This window comes from Aythya marila (genome assembly GCF_965140915.1).
Source record: "Aythya marila genome assembly, chromosome: 6".
NCBI lineage: Eukaryota > Metazoa > Chordata > Aves > Anseriformes > Anatidae > Aythya > Aythya marila.
Window position 1 is genome coordinate 4,371,117 of NC_139047.1, and position 25,239 is coordinate 4,396,355.

Genomic DNA, 25,239 nt, shown 5'->3' on the forward strand with positions numbered 1-25,239 from the left:
TAAAACTTTTGGTATCAGTGAAAAAACATATAACACGAGGATTGTCTAGCTTCATAGGATGTTATGTTGTATTATCTGTGATCCTCTCAAATTCTCTATTTGGCTGTATTATTCACCAAGCTGAAGGAGTATTAAGAATATCGTTATTAATGTTACTACTGTGTTCCCTGTTAGCAACATTATTACTGGGATTATCTGCAGAAATCGGTGTTTTACTTTTGTTGTTCTTGTTTTTCCTCCTTTTTTCTACTTAGGGGCCTCGAGGCTTTCCTGGTGCTCCAGGTCTTCCAGGTCTTAAGGGTCACAGGGTAAGAAACAAGGTTTCCCTCTCCTTATTCATAACGTTTCAAGACAATTTCAGTGCAAAGACATTCAGCTTGGTTTGTATTTGTGGTGAATTTGACTACACTGTTAGTCCTGCCAATCACAGCAGAAACACTGCCATTAGAGAGAAAGAGGGCCTTGCAGAAAATCAGCGCTATTCCCAGCTAAGCTGACCTCCGTGTTATATTCTTGTGTCTTCACTTTATTTTCAAATGTTCTGGGAATCTGGAAGAAGCCTGCGTGAGTCCTGCCAAGCTTCAGGAGGCACAAACCTGACAGTTCTCTCACTTTGTTGGCAAGTCTTGTGGTAGGGTGGGGAACTCGAGAGGTGGATATGTTTGCAAGATGGACTGATTACAAATTACTGAGTTTTCTGGCCAGAACTTTACTTCAGGGAGGAATAAATAGGTTTCCTATGGCTCAGAGCCTCATCCCTGTTGTTTTAGGATTTTTTTTTTTTTTAAACTCTTGTTTTAAAAAGGAAACTAAATCCAAGGAAATGTACCTTGTACAAATGGTTTCCATTTAGAAAAAATTTAGAAACTTTTCCCCCTTTTCCATCTGTTTTTTATTTTTTCCCCCTTCTTTCTTGCTCTTGCCACCTCAGGTCCATTCTTAAGGCTTTAACATCGAATTATTTTAACAATAGTAGAAGCTTTTTGTGTGTGTGTATACCAATATAATCTTTCCATTTACAGGGATTGAAAGGACTTGACGGTCCAAAAGGTGAAATTGGAGCAGCTGGAGCAAAGGTATTTCCATCACTCAAGGAACTAAACACTTAAGCATGGCTTCTGAAATGCCAAAATAGTGAAAGGTAATAGATCTTTAGAACAAAGCTTTGTAACCTCTCCTATGAGTGGTACTTGCACGGAGTTACATTTTTCTTGGAGAGGCTATATGGAATTGCCTGTTTTTGTTGTGTGTTCAATCCACATCAAATATTATAAACTGGCATGTCTGGGCTCTGTACAGGAAGAGAGAGTTTGAGTGAACTGCTGGTCACAGTTTCACTTGGGGCTCAGTTTTAGTCCTGTAGAGTATCATGAGGTGAATTAACTAAGGTCTCTCTGTGACACCTACGCGGTGTTGAAGACAGTAAATTCTGTTAGCAAAGAGCCCATACACATTGCTGCTTGGCTAGTATATGGTTCTTGTTGGTTTTGTGGGAACTGGTTGAGAGACTGTTCCATTGCTTTCTGAATTCCCTTGGAAATCCTCAGTGTCAGACAAAGTTAAAACAGAGCGAGGACAGTTTTCTAATATTTTCTGTAGTTAATAAAATAAAGCAATTAAATCCTAACTTTCTTCTTTTAGGTTACCATAGTAGGTTTAAACTAGATTGGCTTAAAAGAAGCAGATGTTGCAGAGGAGAGCAGAGTTTATCAAACCAAATATTTCTCACATAACAATTTTATTCTCGTAGTATTTTTGACCCTCACTGATGATCACCTTTACTACTTTGGCTCAAAGCAGTGACAACACGGGATAGCCAGCTGCATTCAATATTTTCAAGATGGACTAAAATTTATTTTAATAGAGCATAGAAATTTTTTTTTTCAGGATTTTCCATGCTAATCAGTACCAATACTGAAACATTTTGGTTTGCTGAAGATGATAATCATAGATGGGCTAAACCTATTCCTTCAGATTAAAAATGTAGTAAATGAAGGGAATCTTCCACAAATGTAAAATTAAATGTGAAATCAGGAGTTGAAAGCTTGTCTAAGATGAGATTTCTTTGCTAAGACTGTCTACCACTTTCTGTGGATGCAACAAGAGCTGAAACATCGGACTTGACAATACCCCATTAATTGATGAATGAAATGAAAATGAAAGAGAGAGATGGGAACACCAGGGGAGAAGAAGATGACAGTGTTTCCTGTATACCAAGGTTATATGAAATGATGCCCTCGGAGTAGGTGTGATGTGCACAAACAACTATGCAAATCTACCTCTTAGGTCTAACATAAGTGCAGAGGAAGGGAATGAGACATGTAGCTCTCTTATCTTATAACCTGTTCCCTCTAACTGTGTCGTTTCATTTCACTTTCTAGGGGGAATCTGGACCAACAGGTGCCATGGGTGCAACGGGTCCTCTAGTGAGTGTCACATGTAGTGGATATTACTTATAGAACTGTTTTTAAGATTGTTCATGTTGTTGCCAGTAGTGCATGCAGGAATTTTATGGTTTTGAGATCTGTACTTGATGTCTTGAGGCTGAGTTTTCTCCTTATTATGGCTTTGTTTTCTATTGTACTAAGAGTAGTTTTAGTCCATTATAAGTTGTTTTTCCTGGCAATTCACAGGCACACAAATAATTATGATAAATTGGAAGATTTTAACAGAAATTTGAATGTAGGTTTGGTAGTTGTTTGCCAATGCACGGAAATTTAGGGGTAACTACATTCTTCTGCTTTTTTTTTTTTTTTTTTTCCCCCCTCCAGTGTGTTGATGCTTCGTATGGATTAGACTATCACATTCTGTGATAGAAATGGAATAATTTAGATCAGAGATGCACTAAGTAAGAAAATCACAGAGAGGATTTGGGAGGTTATGAGATTATGGTGAGGATAAGCATGTGTGGCATAAAAATAGATAAACTTTTTCTCAGAGTAGATTTCATTCAGATGTCATTTTGGAAAACTGTAAGCAGTATAACATTTCAAAAATCCACTTTCAGCAGTGCTTACAGATGTAAAGCACCTGTCTGGTATCAGTTAATGGCATCTCTGTGAAGCACTATCTTGTGTCAGGCAGAATGCAATGTCCCTGAAGTGGAACCTAGTTTGTGAATGAGTCATAGTAAATGAGATTGCATTGTTGACCCTAGTGAGTGTATATAGAATTTATTCTAATGTGTTTAAAATGAGAAATACTGTTGGAGCAGGAAAAGAGAAATTGCAGTCTATTAAATTTCCACTGGGCAAGCCTGTGAGGCTGCAAGGATTTATGTAAGCTGCTACTACTTTCCTGCCATAGAACAAGATAAGGAACAATTACAGGAGGCAAAAAACACAGCCCTTGGTTTTTGCAACCATCGTTCACATCGCCTGTTCTTATTGTGCTTGTAGTCTCAGTGAAACTAATCATGTTCTTGTTACAAACACATAAAGAAGATGGAACAGAAAAGTGCTGAAGAGTAATACAGTGCAGAACTTCTTTGAAGGAAAAGTAAAGTCAAGGCTTTTGAAGAAAAAGTAAAAAGAACTGAAAAAGATGGATTAAAAAGAGGGGGGTGGGATGGGGAGGGGAGCGGGAGCATCCCCTCTGCTATGGAGGAAAAATCAAGTGAGCTGTGTTTTCTACTTTTTGTTATTCTACAATGATGGCTCTTGAATGCTGATTTTATTTATTTATTTTAATTCTCTCTTCAAGGGACCTAGAGGAATGCCAGGAGAGAGAGGTCGAATTGGACCACAGGGTGCCCCTGTAAGTAGGTCTTGATTCTGTTTCCTTGTAATTCGTCTGTTTTAAAGCCATTAGCCTTTATGTGCTTTTTTTTTTTTTTTTTTTTTTTTTTTTTTTCTTTCTGTCTCACATGTGTGTGTGACTGCTAGTCACTTCCATTGTGACTTCTGCTTAAGAAAGTATAGACTGGACAGAGTTTTTGGGGTGAAATGATTAATGCATATTTCAAAAGTCAAAAACAACTTTAAAAAGACAATGTTAGCTGCATGTTAATTTCTCATGATAGAATTGCCCAAGTATCCAAATATCCTCCCACCACTTATTTCCCGCTTATTTCTGAGATTCATAAATTTCTTCTTCATTTCTGTACAATATGGCTTTTCTTTTGAAAAAGAGAGAAAAAAAAGTTTGGAAACAAGATTAAAATGAAAATCTAGGCTTTCAATTTATATTAACTATTACCATTTAACTCCAGGCAAGAAAGCAATCTTGTTAAAAATTATTCTGCTTTTCAGCAAAAAGGGGGATTAGCCTTGACATGAGACCATATTTGAGTAGAAATTTCTCTCTGTTGCTTTACATCTAGTGTAAAAAAAGCTTGTGCTTTTTTTTCTTACATTTCTCCCCATGACATTTCTCTGCTCAATTTGCTATTGTTCCATACAATGACAGTGTCAAAATATCGTACTCTCTGAATTTAGTAGATAAATCCGTTTACTTAAAGTAAGCATAATTTCTTCCAGAAGTAATCCAGCATTTGTTTGAATGCTTTAGTCTGTATGGCTGTTACCACAACTTAAAAAAAAAAAAAAAAAAAAGTTCTTACAAATGTTTCTCTGTTTTCATATTTAGGGTGGACGTGGCCAGCACGGTATGCCTGGGAAGCCAGGGCCAATGGTAAGTTTCTTTCTTAATCACATTTTTATTTCACTTCATATTTAGCACTTGCCTTTTGACATCACCAGAAGAAACAAATGCCTGTTGGTAGTCGCTGGTAAAAGAAAGTGTCGCTATAATATCTGTAATTGGTTCCTGGTTCTGGCACTGACTGTAGCTTTAGTGCTGAGAAACAATGCTCTGTATTTTACTTCATCTAACGGTTTTAATTTGCAGAGGGGTAGGATACAGCACCTTCCCTGGAGAGATGATGCTTTGCTGCTTTTATGAAGTAGGATCCATGTTTTAGGGCTATAATTGTCTTAATGATATGTACAACAGTTTATAATTGCAGGTTATCTTCCTTCACATACAAAGTTGACAAATGAGGTTATACCCATTCTCAGCAAGATAAAATGCACTCACCAATTGCAAAACTTGACACTTGCAATTAATCCATTACAAAACATGTAAAAGACAGACTTTTAATTATAGACAGTCACACATTGAACTGAAGAACCAGCAGCATGTTTGTGAACATTTTCCAAATTGATAAAAAGTGTCTTACTGAGAAAGCCTGTTGTGCATGACTGTTTAAGTTCTGACATAATTGCAACTGAGCTGCATATGACTGTGGCACTTTAAAGTGTGGGTGTTAGCATACCAAATGGTAATAGTTTTGTTCCTATGATGCAATTTGACAGTGCATTTGAAAGATGCATTTGAGTCAATTCACACGAGCAAATGTATGAGGAAGCCAGTGTGATTATTAACAGTTATTCAGTAGTTATGTGTTGCTTTTGCAAACGGAAGTTTAAGACAATTTCATACTCTTTGTGCTAGGCCAACTCACACCTTAAAAATGTGGGGTTTTGTTTGTGTGTATGTTTGTTTTGCAAGCATCTCTTCTGGGATGCAGTTGACAGTTTCCGCCTGTTGATGCAGCCATCATGAACCAATCCCCAAACACACCTGACCACAATTAAAATTTCATTCTGTAGAGACTTTGTTTCATAGTGATATAAGCCCTGAGAAACATTTATTTTATATATGTCATCTTAATGAACACTTTTCTGACAAACTTCATTTATTAAAAAAAAAAAAAAAGTAACTGGAATAGAAGCAGATAAGTATTTATCTAAAGACTTAAAAACTCAGTTATTATCACAAAAAAGGGCAACTTACTAGAAGAAGCTTTGAAACAGTGAAAAGATTTTTCAGTACTGAAAGCAAAATAGAGTTAAAAGGCAAGCCGTTCTACATGAAGCTTGAAATTTTTATTTGGCATAAAATATGAGTTCAGCTTCACTGGATATGATAATTGGTTGACTAACATTTTTGGTAAATTCCCATTCAGAGTCACAAGGGAGATACTGATTCTTAATGCATATGTTTCTTATTGGAGGAAGAGTTAATGAAATGCATTGTTATCTGAGTCAGTACAGTGGTCTCCCCTAATTCTGGAATTCTCCTTGAAATGACAGAGAGATTTGGCAGATGTGTATTTGTGAGCCAATAAACTGGGACATAGGTTTTCAGAATTATACTTATTGAGCTCTTACATCAGTTCTGTAGAAATCCAGTGCGAGGTCATGGCAGAAATGTTGTCTGTAATTAACACTCGCTGGTACAAATTGTTCTTATTAAGTTTGTCGGCAGAGCTTCACTAAATGGAACATTTTTTCACAGTATGCATCATATTTTACAAAAAGAGCGAAAATCAGGAAAAGAGAGGAATCATCTGGGAAGCCAGAATTGTAATGAATACTTATAACCACTGTGTGCCGCCACACAGAGTTTACAGCAGAAATACAGCAGAAATGTTTGTCTGTTGAATATATTGTTCAGCACAAGAGGCATTATGGAAAGGGAAATGATTTATAAATTTATTCAAAGGTCCTCTATAGGAAGCCTTTCTGTTTAACGGGGTTAGCATCATACCATGCAGGTATGTTACAGTATATACATCTGCAGTTTGCTGTCTAGTGACTTTGGCCAGTCTTCCATGTAATGCAAGTCCAGCTGCCCAACCATCCATACCCAACCATAAGGTGCACATGTGCTCTGCAGTACAAGGCACCATGAATTTGACTCTAGAACTAGAAATAGTGTAGTGACATCAATAGTGTGGTCTGCTCAAGCTGTCAGACTCCTCTGTATTGCTTTTGGGAACTGAAGATGACCTCTGCATGGAATAGTGTTTCATGGTATGCCATAAATGAGCGTTTTCTTCTCTTCCAGAAATATCTGCCTATATCTGGACAAAAAATCCAAGCAATAAACACTTCCTGCGGTACATCTTTGTCTATATAGCCTTGAAAACATGATACAAAACCTGCATTTTAAAGTTTGCAAATGAATTTGGTTGTGAGTTTGGGAATCTCAATGGAAGAGAAGAGTAGGAAGCATGAACATGCAGTTGCCTTTAATTATATTATTAGTGGTCATATTGTTCACCTCAAAAATCTTGTCTAGCAACACAATGGTTTCAATGGAGAAGTGACTAGTATTTCTCTTTTTTATAGGTTAGTGTTTTATGTTTAAAAGAATTGAAACTCTCCTTGGCTACCTTCTACAGGACAAATTGTGATCACTGAACAAATATCTTTTCCTTGCCATACCACAGTAATATAAACCGAGAAAGAGAAAATAAGACTTTATTAAAACTAAAATTGAAAAACAATTGCTATAATAATTTTCATTTGTGTATGTTGCAATTTGCACATTAATAGCTGAATCAAGCTGCAAATTTGCTTACAATTCAGTAAATATATTATTAAAACATCACAATTCCATAGAATTGTGTATATCTCTCAGAAAAAAAAAATATATTTTTTGTTATGAAAAATATTTTATGATGAAAATATATGTAATCCAAGAACCATATTTGCCCACTGATTAGACACTTATCTGTATGATCTAAACAGTGGAATTGTTTGTGTCTATCTTTTACAGGGTCCACTTGGCATAACTGGTTCTCCAGGTTTTCCAGGTGCTCCTGGTGTAAAGGTAAGTAATTAAATAAATGAAATAAAACTACCTTTTAGTATGTTTAACAACACAGAATCACCCTGGACTATGTAGTGTTTCCATAATGACCTGTACTCAGATCAATAAGAATTGCTGTGAAATCAGTCTTGATATTCTTGAGAAAGATGATGAAAATCAGGAGTCAAATGAAATAATTGGAATTCACCACAATTAATGTTTTTTTTTTGTTTTCACTTTAACTTGCACTACAGGATGATAATAAGATAACTGTTATGCTGTGCTCCCAAAATCTTGTGCAGTTTATTTAAAGAATAACAAGATGAGTTCTGCAAGTTGAGTTGTGATGACTAATCCAAGACTTGATATGGAAGCAGCACCTTCTGGTGACCAGTTTTGGCCAACAAGTTTTTGAGATGACCTAAAGTGGTATGAAAAATGCCTGAAACCCCAACAGAGATGTACCACAATTATTGCAATAATTCAAATGATGATTTCAAACTTTTGTGGTTCTGAGTGATTGGGCTAACATGGAAAACTTTCACTAGTTCTGGTGCTGTGTTTGTGGGAATTTCCTCTCTTGTTTTTCTAGAAACTACTCAATTATTTTTTCCTAGTCTTGAGAATAAGTCTGCAAAGATAGAAAAGATGACTCATACAGTTTCCTTATACTTCTTTCAGTTGCCCTTCACCCAACTGCTCTTGGTTGCTTCTTTCCAATTCTTAAACATGACAGGATAAAATTATACAAAAAAAAAATTATTTTTCAATTAGCCAGGTAGCCAAGTTCAGCAGATGTTTTGTGTTGTCATAAAGCTGGCAACATTCATGAAACATTTTTTTTTTTTTTGGAAACGAGTCTTAATAATAGTATTAACATAACATATACAATAAAATAATAAGCCTTTTCAGTGCATGTCATGAAATGGTTTGGTATGGCTAAACAGTACTAAATATCTAAATAAATATTTGGAGAAACTGTCACGTGAAGAATCAACGAAAGCTTTTGAAAAGGAGGAGCTACCTTCAAGTTTGACCATCAGATGGTGTAAATTGGAATAGCTGCTTTGAACTTACACAAGCTAAGCAGACTACATGTTGAAAACGTGTACTTGAGTTCTGAAGATGCAATATTAATAACATCAATTCCAAAATTCAGATTTCCTTAATAAAAATAAAATTCAAAGGAGATCTCAGAAGAAATTGTTTTGTTGGAGGAGGATCCAGTCCACCCTGGCAAGGCTTTGCTGGGAATGATAATTTTTTTGGTCTATCATACTCTGATCAGCATAAGCTGTGACAATCAGAGTATTACAGAGTATTGCATGTATGCATATATATTTGTTTGTTTAATATATAATATCGTGCTGCAACAGCAAGTTAATTTGTACTGTGCAAAAAAAACCCAAATGTTACTCCCACATGTCAATGCTTGTAACAAAGCTAAAATAAAGCTTCTGAATTGCAAATCTGTCCTGGGATTTTAGATAGGGATGTCTGTCTAAAATATCTGATCTGATTTAGGCCACCGTATAGAGTGCTGCTTCTCTGTAGAAAGTTTCCTTTTATACATTGAGAAAAAAATCCATTTGTAGTTTTGAAGTTTTATGTTCACATTGATGCAGAATTGAGTCAAAATATATTTTAAGGATAATGAAGTATTTAAAGATCTGAGTTGTTTTTGTCTTATGAACCTAGTATTCCTCCTTAGTTACTTTGAAGTGCTACTATTTAGATCAAAATAATCTCCAGTTGTTTTATTCTGTGATGTCTTAGGGAGAAGCAGGTCCAACAGGTCCTCGTGGTCCTGAAGGCCCTCAAGGACAAAGAGGTGAAACAGGTCCACAAGGCCCAGCTGGATCACAAGGTCTTCCAGTAAGTATATTAAATCGAGTTCCTCAGTAGTTAAGTGTGTGCATGTTGACTGTTTATAGGGAATTTTAATACCCCATTTGATAGACAGTTAGTTTTGCCCAAATTACTTTTTCTCCAGAAAAGAAAATGTATCATTTATTTGTTTTCTGTTTTTGTTCAAAACAACTTTTTATAATTCAATTAAAAAAGCTTGGAAAGCTTCAAGTTGCGCAGTGTGGTATAGTCTCAATCCTACAATTACTTTAAAGCTGAAGATATGGAGATGAAAAGTCACATTAACTTGCCCACTTTGTTACTATTTACATTTGCACAAGTAACAGATCCTATGCTAATATATTTATTTAATAGTCTTTATCTTCTGCTCTTGTAAAGTGCAGAAAATTGCTATCTTCTGCTTTTGTTATCAATCTCTCCCTAACTAAAATTAATTTTAATGATTTGTGTGTTATTTTTAGGGTACTGAAGGGACAGATGGTTCCCCAGGTGCTAAAGGCCCAACCGTAAGTAGTCACATGGCTTGCTGAAGAAATTATATAAGTGGCTTTATTTTATTTCCTTATATATATTATTATTTTTCTTTACCATGCTGTTATTTCTGTTTGTAGGGATCTCCTGGCACTGGAGGCCCCCCTGGCTTATCAGGTCCACCTGGCTCCCCAGGACCCCAAGGCAGTACTGGCCCACCTGGTATTCGAGGGCAGCCGGTAATGATGGCTTAGTTACCATGGAAATTACAATATCTAGCAAATGTGTCACTCCATGAAACTAAAACGGTGATTAGCAGTAAGGACCCATTACATAAATTAATGAGTATGCTGAGAGTCAGATCTTGTGAGTCTTCTACAAGTCCAAAATACTGTTATGGCTTTCTTAGAAGTCTAAGTGTGTCTATATAAATTTTGAAAAACAGTAACTGTTATTTCCCCAAATTAAAATTTTTCACTAAAGTTTTTGTGCAAATGTCACAATAAACACACTAAAGGGAGAGACCATTGAAAATACCCTATTGTATTACCTACAACTAGTTACTAAACTAGAGAATGCTTTTCTATTTCATCACATAATCCAAAATGATCGAATTATTTATGCAGAGTTTTATCTCTATAGGTGTTAATCGTTGGATTTTTTTTCTTTTTTTTTTTCAGGGAGACCCTGGTGTTCCAGGTTTCAAGGGAGAAGCAGGACCCAAAGGTGAACCAGTAAGTATAAGCTTTGTAAAACGAAAAGGAATCACAGAGGCTTGTAGGAGTATTTGGAATAGACTGGTACAGTTTTCAAGACATTTCTGATGTTATTTCTCATGATTACTTCTGTTTGTCAAATACTTATTGTGGAAGACAAACCAAAGTGAACCTGGTTAGACAGTAGAAAAAGAACGGTAAAGCAGGTCCTTCGATGTTATAAATATCCCACCCCTTATAGGCCTCAAAGAACTCAAAGACAGAGAAACCATCAGCTACTGAGGTTTCTGTACCAGTCAGAATTACTTCATTCTAATTTCTTCATCACACAAGAAATGGATCCCACTTGTTTCTTTTAAAACATTTAAAAGCACACACATCTGTTTGCTAATCATAATAAAAAAGTATTTGTTTAAACATACACTTAATACACTTTATACTTATGCAGCTGAATATATACAAATTATTAAAATAATATAAATATCTCTATACCTGTATGGTATGAATAGCTGTTTATCCCACAACTAATATTTATGAATTATTCTTTGGGAACATGGCTAATTTCATGCAGTAACCGTATGAATTATGGAGGAAAAGTAATTCCGCAAAGTTGGGTTCAGTTTGGTTTGTCAATCTATCTTTAGTTTTTCTTTCTCACCAGTTTAAGTGAGCATGCAACAACCAAAAAACCTGTGCAGATAAAATAATGTTTTCCTTACCACTGACTGGATTCTTGTTTCTTTGAGAATTTCTTCAAGAATGTCATTGATTTTGAGTCTTTTGCTACCTGTTCAATTGATCATAATAAATAAAATTAAAAATTATAATTTCTGAGAAAACAGATTGTTATAATAAGCACTGTAATAATAATAATAGAGTAGTAATAATAGTGTATAGACAAACTGTACAGTTAAAGTACAATTAATTCATAGTGAATTAATTCTTACTGAATAATTACCTTCTTACTGAATAATTTGCTTATAAATAATGAAAAAAGAGAAAAACTGATCCTGAAATGCTATGTTTTTTAACTGAATCAAAACCTTAACTATATTTTCTTTCCTCCTTTATTTGGAAGCAATGTTTATAATGTTTAGAAGATAATCTGTTTCAATGTGAGCGGTGGTGAGCTTAACAATGAATTTTCAAACATATTTTACTTTTAATAGGGTCCACAAGGTCCACAGGGTCCCATTGGTCCTATAGGTGAAGAAGGGAAAAGAGGCCCTCGAGGTGATCCTGGGTCAGTAGGTCCACCAGGTCCTGTTGGAGAGAGGGTAAGCAATCCAGAAGAATGTCTTGTGAGAGAGGCACTGACAATCTGAAAAGCTTTTGATCTTGACCTAACCATTAATTTTCATAGACTTTGGTTGTAGGTGTGGCCAAACTTTATTTTCCTAACAGTAGTCAAATAATGTCTACGACTTGGTTCTGTAGCAGATTACTGACTTTAGGATGTTGTCTTCTGTAACATACTATAATCTCTTTGAAAATGATACTCTGAAGCTCAGGATATAAAAATATGGGAAGATGTTTTTTGCATCCTGAATCGATTTTACTTCTTAGTACTATTTTTGGGGAAAGAAATCCATGTCAGTATGTATTACTTCTACAGTGGATATTCTAATTTGTGAATTCAGAGTACAGTACAGCATGGTAATGGCTTGGAGACATGACAAGCTAATCTGCAGATGATGTGCTTAACCCCTATACAAATGATCATCCCATTTTCAAAGAGGCTGGTCAGCATGCTTTTTTTTTTTTTTTTTTTTTTTTACCACTCCAAATGGACCAAAAGAACAAGATTAAAGTACTGAAGTACCAAATACTTTATTTACAATAAGTTATGTAAAAATTAAGGCAGTAATCTATCTATGGCTTTTCCTAGGGTGCTCCTGGAAACCGTGGTTTTCCAGGTTCTGATGGCTTGCCTGGACCAAAGGTAAATGAAATAAAAGTGTCTGTCTATTACTTTTTTTTTTTTTTTTTTTTTTTTTTTTTTTAATTTTCATACATGCAGATATGAAAGAAAGTGTTCCATTAAAAACATATGCTTCTGGATAAGTGGGTAGAACCTCAATATCACTGGAAGTAGATTCACAAGAAATTGGCAAATGCCAAGAAGGGGTCTGAATGTTTTGAGACTAAAAATTTATTGGGAAAATCACTTTGAATTGCTCTTATGTTCAGCTTTCACTGTATGCCCCTGAGTTAATGCTCCCTCAAGCTCAGATGTGAATAGATAAAAGACATTGACCTCTTAATAAGTGATTATTTGAAGAATTGCCTTTCTTTGTGTGTAGTATAGTTGTTCTAGCTTGTCCCTTGACCAGATCAACTTATCTGTGTTTTTCCTAACTGCTGGAACATTTGCAGGGAAATGACTTACCTATGTGTTTGTCTAGTGTTTCTGCTAATTCTTAACTTTTTGGTAAAAATACAGGGATTCTGAAGTCCTTGTATAAGCTTGCTTTATGGAAGAGTAGAAATTTGAAAAAAAAAAAAAAAAAAAAAAAAAGTAATAATGATAGAATATTGATGTTTTGGAGCTCTGTTCTCAAAAAAATAAATCCTTAATTAAAGATATCTATTGTATTTGACTTTCTCTTACTGTAGCTGTTACACCTGTTAACAAATAGCCTATTGGTATCTTTGTAGGGTGCCCAAGGAGAGCGTGGGCCAGCAGGTTCTTCTGGTCCTAAAGGGGGTCAGGGAGATCCTGGGCGCCCTGGTGAACCTGGCCTCCCAGGTGCAAGGGTAAGTAGTTAATAAAAATACACTATAAGCCATGACTTTTTTCATTTTCAAAAGTTTGCAGGCATCACTTTGTAAAATTAAGAAGCTGCTGTACAGGGACAGATTTATTTCAGATTTATTTAATTTATTTTTTACTTAAAGGGTAAAGGCCAAAATACCTGTCATCTTTTCTCTGCTGATGTTGGAAAGCACAGGTTCCGTTTGTCTCTGAAAGAAACAGCCCTGATTTAGACTGGCTAATGCAACTTAAGGATGTGTGCTTGTAAAGCACATAGTTACCACAGCTAGTATGAATTAAAACTTAAACCTTCATTGTATTGGTGATAGATGACTTATATAGTTGAGTGGCGCATGTCATCAAGAGACTTTTTTTCAGGAAAAAGATGTAGGGAGAATATGGAATGTAACAAAACGAGAGAGGAAACATCAAGAACAAGGTGTGATATAGTTCACTGGGTAATACTGGCAGAAGTAAAGATGAATCTGTGGGAAGTTCAAGAGGTTTAAAAGTGAGAAAAAGGTGAATAGCAAAAAGGAACATCAAAGACAGTGGATGATAAAGCTGTAAAGTAATTTGAAGATAAAGATGAGGAATTTGGATTCAGAAAGGAAAATTGTGTGAAGAATATCTGAGTGCTTTAACAATGGTAGTAACTGAGCATATCTTTTGGGTTAATTTACAATTTTCTGTTGTCCTAGACTTACATGTGCAACCTAACACCAATATTATTTCCACTTTTAGGGTTTGACGGGAAATCCAGGTGTTCAAGGCCCTGAAGGAAAACTTGGTCCTTTGGTAAGCAACAGAACACTTTGTCTTTTCAGCTAATTCCACAGTAATTCAGAGATCTCAACTCATTAAAATTATGTTATTAACCTGATTTTTATTGATTTCTGAAGGTTCGTCTTCTCTTTTAAGTGTTCAGTTTGGATTCTCAACTCCAAAAATAGTGCAATTAATGTTTCTATAATTTTGTCTGTATAACAGTGTCTGCTTAGCAGTTGCTGCAATATTTTTCAATCATTTTGAACTAAATATTTTTTCTAAGTGTCTGTTTTGGGGAACAATAAAATAATTGTATGTAATGGCTCAATTATAACAATTATATATTTTCTTAGCTCCAACGGTGTGGCTAGAGCTCTGTCTGCTTTAAAGACGCTTTGACTGATAACTGTAGCACCAAACTACATTAGTATTATTCTATATATGTAAACAATATAAGATAAAGTGTTTTAACTACCATTTGATATATTCACTTTAAAACAGAACATTCTAGCATTAAATGCTGTTTTTTTGTTATGATTGTTTGGTTTATGTTGGAAAGACGTTTGTCTTCATCGCTGACCTTTTCCATCTGTGATTCCTGAGAAACAGCATGGGTTCAATTACTGAGCTGTGACAAAATGTATCCAATATTTTAATTCCATTTAAGGAAATTATTTTGCTGAAGTAATTCAAGTGATTATCTGGTCACTTCATGGTTGTTCTTAAGTTCAGTCAGAGCTGGTTGGGCTCTAGTTACACTGGGAGTCATTTTCGAGAGTTTAATAGGCTTATGTGAATAAATAATATTTTTGATCTCATGTGGAAAATGCTTTTTCTCTGTAGGGTGCCCCTGGAGAAGATGGACGTCCTGGTCCTGCAGGTTCAATAGGAATCAGAGGTCAGCCAGGCAGCATGGGCCTTCCTGGGCCAAAGGGTAGTAGTGTGAGTATTGCACCTAGTACCCAAGGTCTGCGTAACTTTAACCATTTGGAGACATGTTAATAGCTGAAAACTAAACCTAAAAATGGTAATTTTTATTCCTGCAAATTAGGGTGATCCTGGAAAACCTGGAGAAGCAGGCAATGCGGGTGTCCCAGGACAGAGAGTGAGTGTGACTGTGATCATTTTCAGTGCTTACAGAAAGCATGCATTTCTGTTATGTTTGTTCACTATACAAGGCTTTTTACTATGTAATCTTAATTTAGGGAGCTCCTGGTAAAGATGGTGAAGTTGGTCCTTCTGGTCCTGTTGGCCCACCAGTAAGTCAACTTTTTCAATACTGCTTGGCTATCTGACCTACCACCCATTCGTTGATCTTTCTGCCTCTGTTTTTATTTATCTTCATGCCACTTGTTGATTCCAAACAAAAACTTGAATAACATGAAAAGAAAATCTTACAAAAAATGTGGGCTTTGTATTAAGATGTGTTTATATTGGTATTCCAGTTCTTTTATGGCAATTATAAAAAAAAATAGCACAAGAGCAAAATTTTTTCATAGTTTATTTTCCTAGCTTCCTTAGTTTCAATGGAACTGAGTGTTTTTCTATCAGCACAGAATTTTGGGGGAGGGTCTTAAAGAGATAAGGAGATAAGTTGTATCTTTTATATGTTTTAGATAGGGTACACCTTGGCCAGGGATAAGTAAAAATGTGTAATAAACAAATACATAATTGTAAATATACATATTCAGAGAGAAGGAAAATGTGGAACCTGACTCTATTCCTCTAACACTTTTTATTTCCTTTTGTGTAGGGTCTGGCAGGCGAAAGAGGAGAACAAGGCCCTCCAGGTCCTACAGGGTTTCAGGTATGTGCATTTATTTTTGTAAGATAAAATAAGTCATGTCTTTATTAACTTAATTTAGAGAAGTTCAATCAAGTGATGTTTAACATACAGCTTCAGAATTGATGGCAGTAGTGCTTAGAATGATTACTGATACGTAGCTTTCACATCAATTATACACTAAACTGAACTGGCAAAGGCTTAAATGGCAGCTCTGTATCTCTTGAGACAAAATTTGTTGTTTTTTTTTTCCAGTTTTTATTTGGAGATTTTCCGAAGATGTTCCAAATACAGAGCAAATATATATATTTATTTATAATAAAGTATTAATTAAGTGTATTAATTAAGTCAATCTGTTTATAGAGAACTTAATTTTTAGGAATAGTATATATATGTCTGACAAAAGTTAAAGGGTTGCTATTTCACTTAGAGTGGGGAAACACTGGTGTAATATTCTTGTAACTATTTCACTTGGGGATCTCTGCTGGCATAATCCTGTACTGTGTACATTCATATTCTTGGTGTCTTAAATCTTGATTTACATAATTTTTCAGCATTTTTTAAACATAGCTTTTATTTTTTACATTTTTTTAATTTACATTTTAACAGGGCTTGCCTGGGCCACCAGGTCCTCCAGGTGAGGGAGGAAAACCAGGTGATCAGGTAATTTCTGTACAATTTGACAATAATTCACTTCATAATGTAGTTTTACCTTTTCTTTTATTCTCTTTGTAATTTAATTGCTCACACTGTTTCATAATATTTACTGATGCAGTTGACAAGCTGTCTATCAAGACTACTCTTGGATAAAATAATTACTAGAATATAGTCATCTTCTTGTCATGGACAGATAGTATCCAGAACTAGTCATTTACATTACAGTATCTTGGAAATGAAAATGTTTTGCTCTAATTTCCACAGCTATAAGTCTATGAATAATATTTTAATTCTAATGGTGAGCTCTCTTTTGCATAGGGTGTTCCTGGAGATCCTGGAGTTGTTGGTCCATTGGGCCCTAGGGTATGTATTTTCAAGTATTTTCTTTCAGAAATATTTATAACAGTTCTCTGAGGTTGAATGCAGATTCATTATATGAACTTTAACAGCTATCATGAACATTTTGTCTTTTTTATTTCATGTTTACCCCCAATAAAATGATTATATACATGGATACATTTTGAGGTGGTATGTTTTTCTATGAAACTGACCACCTTTAATGGTTCCATAGCTCAAGAAGCAGTGTTAGTTAATAGCTGCTAAGGTATTTGAACTCTTTTTTTAGTCTGTAAAACTGTTTGGTTTACAGTTTGTGAAATGGCTTTACTTTGCTGAACAATGCATGGTATTACCTGCCTTTAAAATAAAAACATAACACTTTTTTTCATTCGATTGGTTTGCCTAGAATGTGTTTGCAGGCTCCTTTATTAAATAGCAGTTCTGTGCTTATAGATAGTGTATTTAAGGTTTTTCCTACCAGACCTGTGCCCTAGCTACTAAATCATTAATATTTATCCTTTATTTTTTTTATTTTATTTTATTTTTTTTTTTAGGGAGAGCGAGGCAATCCAGGGGAAAGGGGAGAGCCAGGTGCATCAGGACTTGCGGGTGAAAAGGGTATGGCTGGAGGTCATGGTCCTGATGGTCCAAAGGTAAGTTATAGGGAAATTTGTATTGCTGCAGTGAAGTCTTTTATAATTATTTTCATTTGCAAGAACATAAGAGAGATCTTTTCTTTTTTGTTTGTGTTTTTCAGTAGAACAGGGCACAGCCATTTCTAAACTGCAAAAAGACCTTTAGTAATAGCTCTGTTTTAATAACCATGTCAGTTTACTTGAAGAAGATTGGCAGGGTTGTGTGTTGAAAAACAAATGCTGAAAATTGCATGCCTTTCTTTCACCTGCAATTGATTTAATGGGGCCTAGGAAGTTCACACCAATAAGGGAGTGCCTCAGTGTGGGAGCTGTAATAGATATGAGCTGTGAGAAGCAAAGCATAATTAAAAACCTCTGGCAACTTCTAGCTGTTGCTACTTTGTGTAATAGACCTATGTGGCATCAAGGGCAAGTTAGAGAGAAGCTCAAGCTTCTATTTTGGTCTGTTCTCACCACCAGTAAGTACTGAGTGCATGCTAATGTATTTGGAAGGACTAGGGTATTACAATTTCCTGAGTAACACAATGGGAAATGAAAAGTATTTGGACATGAATAAGGTCCAAATTTAAGAGAAAATTATTACTTAAAACTACCCCAGAGACTTCAACACAAGGCACAGCATGTTCTGCAGCCTAGAGACAAAGATACTTCTCAGATGAATAGACAACAACTTGCTCTTTATTTGTTTCAGGGAAGCCCAGGCCCAAGTGGGACGCCTGGTGATCCAGGCCCACCGGGTCTTCAAGGTATGCCTGGAGAAAGAGGGATTGCTGGAACACCAGGCCCAAAGGGCGATAGAGTAAGTCTCTCTATTTCTGTTGGGCTGAGTAGAATCACCCATCTCTTAATACTGCGCTTGTCCCAAGTAAGAACCATTCAGTGTCGTAACTTAGACTTTCTGGGTATTTTCCACAGGGTGGCATAGGTGAGAAAGGTGCTGAAGGTACAGCTGGCAATGATGGGGCACGAGTAAGTAAATCTCTCACTGTTTAGACCTGCTCTTCACACAGAAGATTATTTATTGTGTTAGGGCTACTCAGGTCATAGAATTAAACAGTACTCAACTTGGAGATATGATGGGCTGAAGTTCTCATTCTGCCTGTGATCCAGATTTGGTTTTCAAGTTTTTCCAAGATAGATGTGCACTGTATTCTGGTATGCCTGTGTTCCAAGCCCATATTTTATATAATAGATAAGGGGATGTTAATGGAAAAGTCTCCCAGAAGTAGCATGTTAATTTGGGAATTCTAAATATTCAATAAATTGATATGGCTAGTGCTGTATGATCATCAAATGTAGTTGATTGGTTCAGATAGAGATTGGAACCTATTTGCCTAACTCCCTCATGAAAAGAAAAAGCAAACTTTTAAGGTGTGTGCAAGATATATATGAAACTTCAAAAGTAACAATAGAAACTTTAAGAGTGAAACACTAGCATAAAAGATAGTCTGCTTCTTGCAAGTCAGTGAAAAATGACTTCATTTCCTCTTGAGAGTGACAAATGAAGCCAGAGCTGTTTTTTATCATTGGCCTTATCCATAAATGTTGCAAAGGAGAAGATTAATTTAGTGAAGAAAAAGAGAATGAAGGAAAGCAAGGTTATTGAGATATGCGATTTTGGTTACTGGGAAAGGAAATGCTAGTGAATTTTAGATAAAGAAGACCTGATAATTATTAAGAAATAAAGGAGAATTTTTAAGAAATGAAGAAGCATATGGAAATAGTAACATATGAAAAGTTTTAAAATAACCATTTTGAATAACCATCATTTTTCTAACTTCTTTTCATCTTCATTTGTTCAAAAGGGTCTCCCTGGTCCAATAGGCCCAATGGGTCCAGCAGGTCCCACTGGTGAAAAGGTAAACAGAGTTTTATGGCATTTCCCTACTGAAGTTTCTAATCACCATGCTTTGTTGAAACTTTTGTTACTCATCAGATAAGTTACTTGGAAACTAACCTTAAATTTTATTTTAAGGGTGAACCAGGTCCTCGAGGTCTAGTTGGTCCTCCTGGCTCTCGTGGAAACCCTGTGAGTAAACATTTGTTTTTTTCCTGGCATAAGTTAAAAAATATTACCAAGGTATGGCTAATACCTAACTCTGATCCACACTCGAGGCATTTGTATCATTTACTGATATATTTTCCTTTTTCTTCTCCTTCCTTTGTAGCCAAAATTTGTAGTTCCTGTCTTGATGCTGTGCACTTGTATTGCCAGATCCTGTTGCTCTGTCTTACGCTTGTTTTAGGGCAATCTTTACATAAAATTACCTTCATGTACCTCCGACCTGAAAGTATGACACCACTTTTAATTGTTTAAATCTTTTTAAAAGCATGCCCATGCCAGATACTACTGTATCCATAAGAATATTTAGATGGAAAAACTCAGAGATGCATCTTATTATTGGATATATCCAATTATGTTAATTCTTGTCATCTTCCATTTCTGATTTTAGAGATTTTGAGGGTTGGCTTGAATGATTAAAGATTTAGAAGCTTAGCCCTTCTAGGTCCTTCATACTGCTTGGAATTGATTATGTCTCTGTCATAAATCAGAACAATCTTAACTCCAGCATAAATTGGAAGAGCTTCCACTCCTCTGGGGAATGCTGGAGCTTGGCAGACTTCATCTCCCCCATTTCCAAACAAATGGTTTGTGGAAAGCTCAGTTGAAGCAGTTCACAGCCCATTCTGACCTTGTAGAAGAATACGCATTAGAATTATTATTATTATTTTTTATTTTTTTCCCCGATGAGAATGGTAGGTTCCATAGAATGTATGTTCTTCAGCTAATCCCACAGCCACTGGAAGTGGTTTGCAGGATTAAGAGAAGAATTCCTCTTAATGCTGTTCTACTGCTTACATGTGTCTTCCATCTCTAAATTCCAAAAGTTTACATACAGTCTTGAACACATGGAAGATCTTGATGTCATCCTTTATATTGTGATTAAATGCTCATTTGATTCTGATTAATAGAGCAAGAATAGAATCACACTTATGACAAGAAATGGTTAGCTTCATTTCTTCTGTATTTACATGCAAATTTTACCATATATAGAAAGACAAATATGTTAAATACAATTATTCTTAATTTTTCAACCAGGGTTCCCGAGGAGAAAATGGCCCAACGGGTGCTGTTGGTTTTGCTGGTCCTCCGGTATGTGTTTTGTAATACTAATGAGTTTCCTTTAGTCATGCTTTGACTTTAGTTTCTTTCATTATGAATAATACTACAGTGTTCTGGAGTGAGTCACATTTTTGTTTCAAAAAGAGCTGTTGTTTTTTTTTTTCCCCATCATTATATAAAGTAGAGAAGAGGGCCAATGAATACCCTAGACAGTTGAGAAGTAATTTTGTTGATAATATTATGTAATTGTTCACCAGATTTCATATCTTCATGAATATGCTATGTTGCTCCTTTGAGATTAAAATGAGGCAAGTTGTAAAGTGTCATCTACTAAAAGTAGAAAAGATTTCCTCCATGACTAGTGGAGGATGGACCGAATTGATGGAGCAAATAGAAAAATTGTGAGCTTTTCAGTGAATACCTCCAAACTTTCCCACAGTCTAAATATTGTGATTCAATCTTTCACAAAGACTTAGGCAACTGCTTTCCCTGATGGGAAAAGAAAAATGTTTGTTCAGTCTCTTTTACTTTTAGATATGCAATAGGTGTCAAGGAAAATAGAAAATCTAAAGAAATGAAAAATATTAACTAGCTTGGAAACTATTGTTAATGGAAATACTGATTTCACAGAGTTTTCAGAAAACATATCTGTGTTCTGCAGATCGTGGTGAACTGTTACAGTTCTATTGAGTCGACCCAATTACCAAATGCACTGTTCTTTGAGCTGATTTGTTCTCCTGTTATTTTTTGACTTCTAGATATTTCTTACAAAATGTCTTTGTTAAGTTAGAAAAATGTGGTGTTCTCTGACTTGACGCCTCTTTTAAATATGATCTCTTATAGGGCCCTGATGGTCAGCCAGGTGTGAAAGGTGAACCTGGGGAACCTGGACAGAAAGGAGATGCTGGATCTCCAGGACCACAGGGTCTTGCAGGGTCTCCTGGTCCACCAGTAAGTATAAATAGCGTAATTGGAGAAACATTGGCATAGGTCGATCTTGCTTAATTAAAATGTCCAGAGTGTTCACTATCACCTCACTCTTTCTCATTTCATCTTAGGGTCCTTCAGGTGTTCCTGGTCTGAAAGGTGGTCGAGGAACTCAGGGTCCCCCTGTAAGTAGATTTAATTTTTTGTGAGGTGACTGAAGATAATCTAATACTGCAAATTTATGCAATGTGTGTATCATTCCTCATCTCGGCTCATGTTTCACAGTTTGTAACTATAGCATTTGCTCACTAATTCAGTTAGGCAAAACTTTAGGCAATCCATGCTATATTTCTTTCAGTAAGGTTGATATTAAAATATTTTTTAGGGTGCTACTGGATTCCCAGGATCTGCTGGAAGAGTTGGACCTCCAGGACCAACTGTAAGTCAATTGACATATTTCTCATAGGTGTAATTTATAATCTGGTCATTGAGAAATTGAAGACTAAATGAAGTGGGAAGGATGAAGCAATGTTTATGGTCTGATGCTATGGAAGAGAGCACTGACTTTTGTGACTGCGTGTTTACATCCGACTTTATTAAATACAATTCATTAGTCTTGGGGTTGATCCAATGTGTCCAAATTAGTGCAGGATTTTCACTGGGCTAAGTAGGCTTTAGTTAGGCTTCAAGCTATTCAAGCTGCTCTGGTGAGTTAAAACAACAACCTTATCTTCCTTTCAACCATCCCCTTCAGTGATGACTGAAGTTAGGAGAGTTTTTGTGAAAGGAAGATGCTTCTTCCAGTTTATCTCATTATGGAGTTACTCATAAGATCTATTAAAATAAAGTAAGAACACACACATAAAAAAATCTCTCATGTCTAAACATTTTTAGAAACACTGTAGTTTAAAAAAATGCCTGTGAATCTACAAGTGAAAATTCATCTCCACAAAGATGATTTTGTCCAAAATAACTTGCAGTCATTGTTAGTTTATCCGAAGGTAAAGTTTATGGAAAACATATTATAAATGTGAAATTCTTTAAAAGTCTTCGAGAAATTAACAAAGGTGTGTGAAAACACTTACTTGATATTCAAAAGAACGGGCAAGGAGTTATCTGGCAGCAGTTATACACCAGAGGCTAAAAAAGTAAAATAAAATGTATTTTAAAGGAGGGAGTTTGGAAAGGCAGTGGAATGAGAGAGAGGGGTAGAGCTTGGACATAATTTGAAAACCCTGGGAGTCCAGCACAGCTGTAAATTGAGATTGTACTAGCTCTCAGCTCTGTCACACTGTGGTCATCCCTTAGAGTGTGCATGTTTATAGTTAATCAAAACACATACCTTAGAGTTTAATAGTCCTTATTAGGAAAAGGTCCAATGTAACGATGTCTTTTAATCTTATTAGGGAGCTCCAGGACCTGCTGGGCCTATCGGTGAGCCAGGAAAGGAAGGTCCCCCAGGTCTTCGTGGTGATCCTGGTTCTCATGGCCGTGCGGGTGATCGAGGGCCAGCCGGGCCTCCTGGTGGTCCTGGAGACAAGGGTGATGCAGGGGAAGATGGGCAGCCGGTATGTCCTGGTTGTTGTTATTAATTCCCTCTAGGCTTGGTCTTGTTGTATTATTGCTACAGAAACGATGGTAACATCATTTTATCCATTGTGGATTTCAGGGACCAGATGGCCCTCCGGGTCCAGCAGGAACTACTGGTCAGAGAGGTATTGTTGGCATGCCAGGACAGCGAGGTGAAAGAGGCATGCCAGGATTGCCAGGTCCTGCGGTAAGTAATGACCAAGTTGATATACCAGCCTTAAACATTGTTGTGTTTGTGGGTTTGATAGTATAGTGCGCCATAATGTGAGGAGAAGATTGGAAATCTCCAATTCCTGGAGTGAATGTAGAGAGAATAGTGAATAACTAAATCTCATGAAAATGCATGAGGTTGGACATTTTGTTTCTGCCATTATTGGATGATCTGATCCTAAATTAAGCATAAGTGGGTAATATGTTAAGACTTCTGGCTAAAATATTCCTATCTGACTTGAAAGTAGATCTTTGAAAAAAAAAAAAAAAACACTGTTCAATTAGGTGCCCAAAGGTCACTTGAATGTGAGTAAATACCCTGTAACTGCTATTTCATAAATTTTGAACTACAATATCCTAAATTGCCATTTGTGCTCTCTTTACTTGCTTCTGGGGTTTATAGATACTTATTGGAAAGCATAATGATCCAGAAGATCAAGTCATTAAATAGAGTATTAATAAAATGATGATATGGAGGACCTGTCACTACCACTTGATCCATAAAGTCAATTTACAGCCAGAAATTATTGCAGACTAACAAAATATGTTGTTGGTGAGACAGACAAAGGAAAAAAAAAAAAAAAAAAAAAAAAAAAAAGTTGCCTATTTCAAACTGCATTACATTTTTGCAGAGTTGGGAAGACCTTGTCTTTGATAAGGCCATCAGATATATTGACATGTCAAGGGGAGTGTGCACTTAGAGAGTTGCTGCTCGATAAACTTCTTGTGAAGCTACTTGATAATACAAGCCTATTCAAAAGTGACTAACACAATTCAATTGCTTAAAAATACACATTATATTAAATACATATTCCAAATAAATAAGAAGAACACATTACTTAATTCTCAGTTTTAGGAAACTGTGAATGTTGATGGTACTTCAGATTCATGAATAGTGTTTTATAGTCAGCCTTTTTTTCTGGTGCTTTCTTCATTTAGTGATTAAAATTTTGATGTCACATTTTTCATCTATTTAGGGTACACCAGGAAAACAAGGTCCCACTGGGCCACCAGGTGATAAAGGTCCCCCAGGACCTATAGGCCAGTCAGGTGCCACTGGTCCCGTCGGTGAAGCTGGCCCAGAAGTAAGTGTTTGAGTCTAGTAATATACAAAAATAAGTAGTCTAGTTATTCTCCTATACTTGAAGCTAAGGATGGAGAACAGCTTTCTAGTTCTTGTGGAAATGTAAGATTATAAAGCTAATTGATAGTCCTGTATCTGTTTTGCAACTCTAGGGACCTGCTGGTAATGATGGTACTCCTGGACGAGACGGAGCTGTTGGAGAACGTGTAAGAATAAATTGTTTTATTAAGTCAATTATGCAAATCTCCATTTTTATTGTTGATTTATAGTGGATTTGTTTTCTTCATTCAGTTAACTGCCATGGAGAAGTTGTTTTAAAAGTATATTATAGCTTTGAATAAATATCTCTCAAAGTTGAGGAAACCTTTATAAGAACACCTGCCTCCAGAAAGTCAGACTTGAGTTCTTACAGAATGATTACCTTTGTAGATTGCAACTGTGAGAAAATAGATTAGGAATGCTAAAGACTTATTGCTTTGATCTAGTCAAGTCCTCTTCAGATAATTAATATTGAAATTATGTTTTGCAGGGTGATCGTGGTGAACCTGGCCCTGCAGGCTTACCAGGTTCTCCAGGGGGCCCAGGAACTCCAGGTCCTGTTGGCCCTCCAGGAGATGCAGGTCAAAGAGGTGAAACTGTAAGTGATGCCTTTTGTTTGTTTGGCTGGTTTTGTTTTGTTAGCTTTGTTTTT

The 25,239-nt window shown here is 35.9% G+C and overlaps 1 protein-coding gene across 2 annotated transcripts in view; it reads left to right on the forward strand.

Moving 5' to 3' along the window:
- Window positions 1–25,239, forward strand: part of COL5A2 (collagen type V alpha 2 chain) — a 102,177-nt gene that overhangs the window by 67,415 nt on the left and 9,523 nt on the right. For both annotated transcript variants that reach the window (XM_082763414.1, XM_082763415.1), the window contains exons 13-46: window positions 255–308; window positions 1,023–1,076; window positions 2,382–2,426; window positions 3,703–3,756; window positions 4,588–4,632; window positions 7,567–7,620; window positions 9,376–9,474; window positions 9,930–9,974; window positions 10,080–10,178; window positions 10,620–10,673; window positions 11,825–11,932; window positions 12,544–12,597; window positions 13,314–13,412; window positions 14,155–14,208; window positions 15,022–15,120; window positions 15,230–15,283; window positions 15,384–15,437; window positions 15,932–15,985; window positions 16,571–16,624; window positions 16,937–16,981; window positions 17,512–17,610; window positions 18,305–18,412; window positions 18,529–18,582; window positions 19,419–19,472; window positions 19,589–19,642; window positions 20,714–20,767; window positions 21,581–21,688; window positions 21,796–21,849; window positions 22,050–22,103; window positions 23,071–23,232; window positions 23,334–23,441; window positions 24,442–24,549; window positions 24,701–24,754; window positions 25,078–25,185. In XM_082763414.1, coding sequence (XP_082619540.1) covers window positions 255–308; window positions 1,023–1,076; window positions 2,382–2,426; window positions 3,703–3,756; window positions 4,588–4,632; window positions 7,567–7,620; window positions 9,376–9,474; window positions 9,930–9,974; window positions 10,080–10,178; window positions 10,620–10,673; window positions 11,825–11,932; window positions 12,544–12,597; window positions 13,314–13,412; window positions 14,155–14,208; window positions 15,022–15,120; window positions 15,230–15,283; window positions 15,384–15,437; window positions 15,932–15,985; window positions 16,571–16,624; window positions 16,937–16,981; window positions 17,512–17,610; window positions 18,305–18,412; window positions 18,529–18,582; window positions 19,419–19,472; window positions 19,589–19,642; window positions 20,714–20,767; window positions 21,581–21,688; window positions 21,796–21,849; window positions 22,050–22,103; window positions 23,071–23,232; window positions 23,334–23,441; window positions 24,442–24,549; window positions 24,701–24,754; window positions 25,078–25,185 — 2,457 coding nt within the window. The remainder of the gene's footprint in view (window positions 1–254; window positions 309–1,022; window positions 1,077–2,381; window positions 2,427–3,702; window positions 3,757–4,587; window positions 4,633–7,566; window positions 7,621–9,375; window positions 9,475–9,929; window positions 9,975–10,079; window positions 10,179–10,619; window positions 10,674–11,824; window positions 11,933–12,543; window positions 12,598–13,313; window positions 13,413–14,154; window positions 14,209–15,021; window positions 15,121–15,229; window positions 15,284–15,383; window positions 15,438–15,931; window positions 15,986–16,570; window positions 16,625–16,936; window positions 16,982–17,511; window positions 17,611–18,304; window positions 18,413–18,528; window positions 18,583–19,418; window positions 19,473–19,588; window positions 19,643–20,713; window positions 20,768–21,580; window positions 21,689–21,795; window positions 21,850–22,049; window positions 22,104–23,070; window positions 23,233–23,333; window positions 23,442–24,441; window positions 24,550–24,700; window positions 24,755–25,077; window positions 25,186–25,239) is intronic.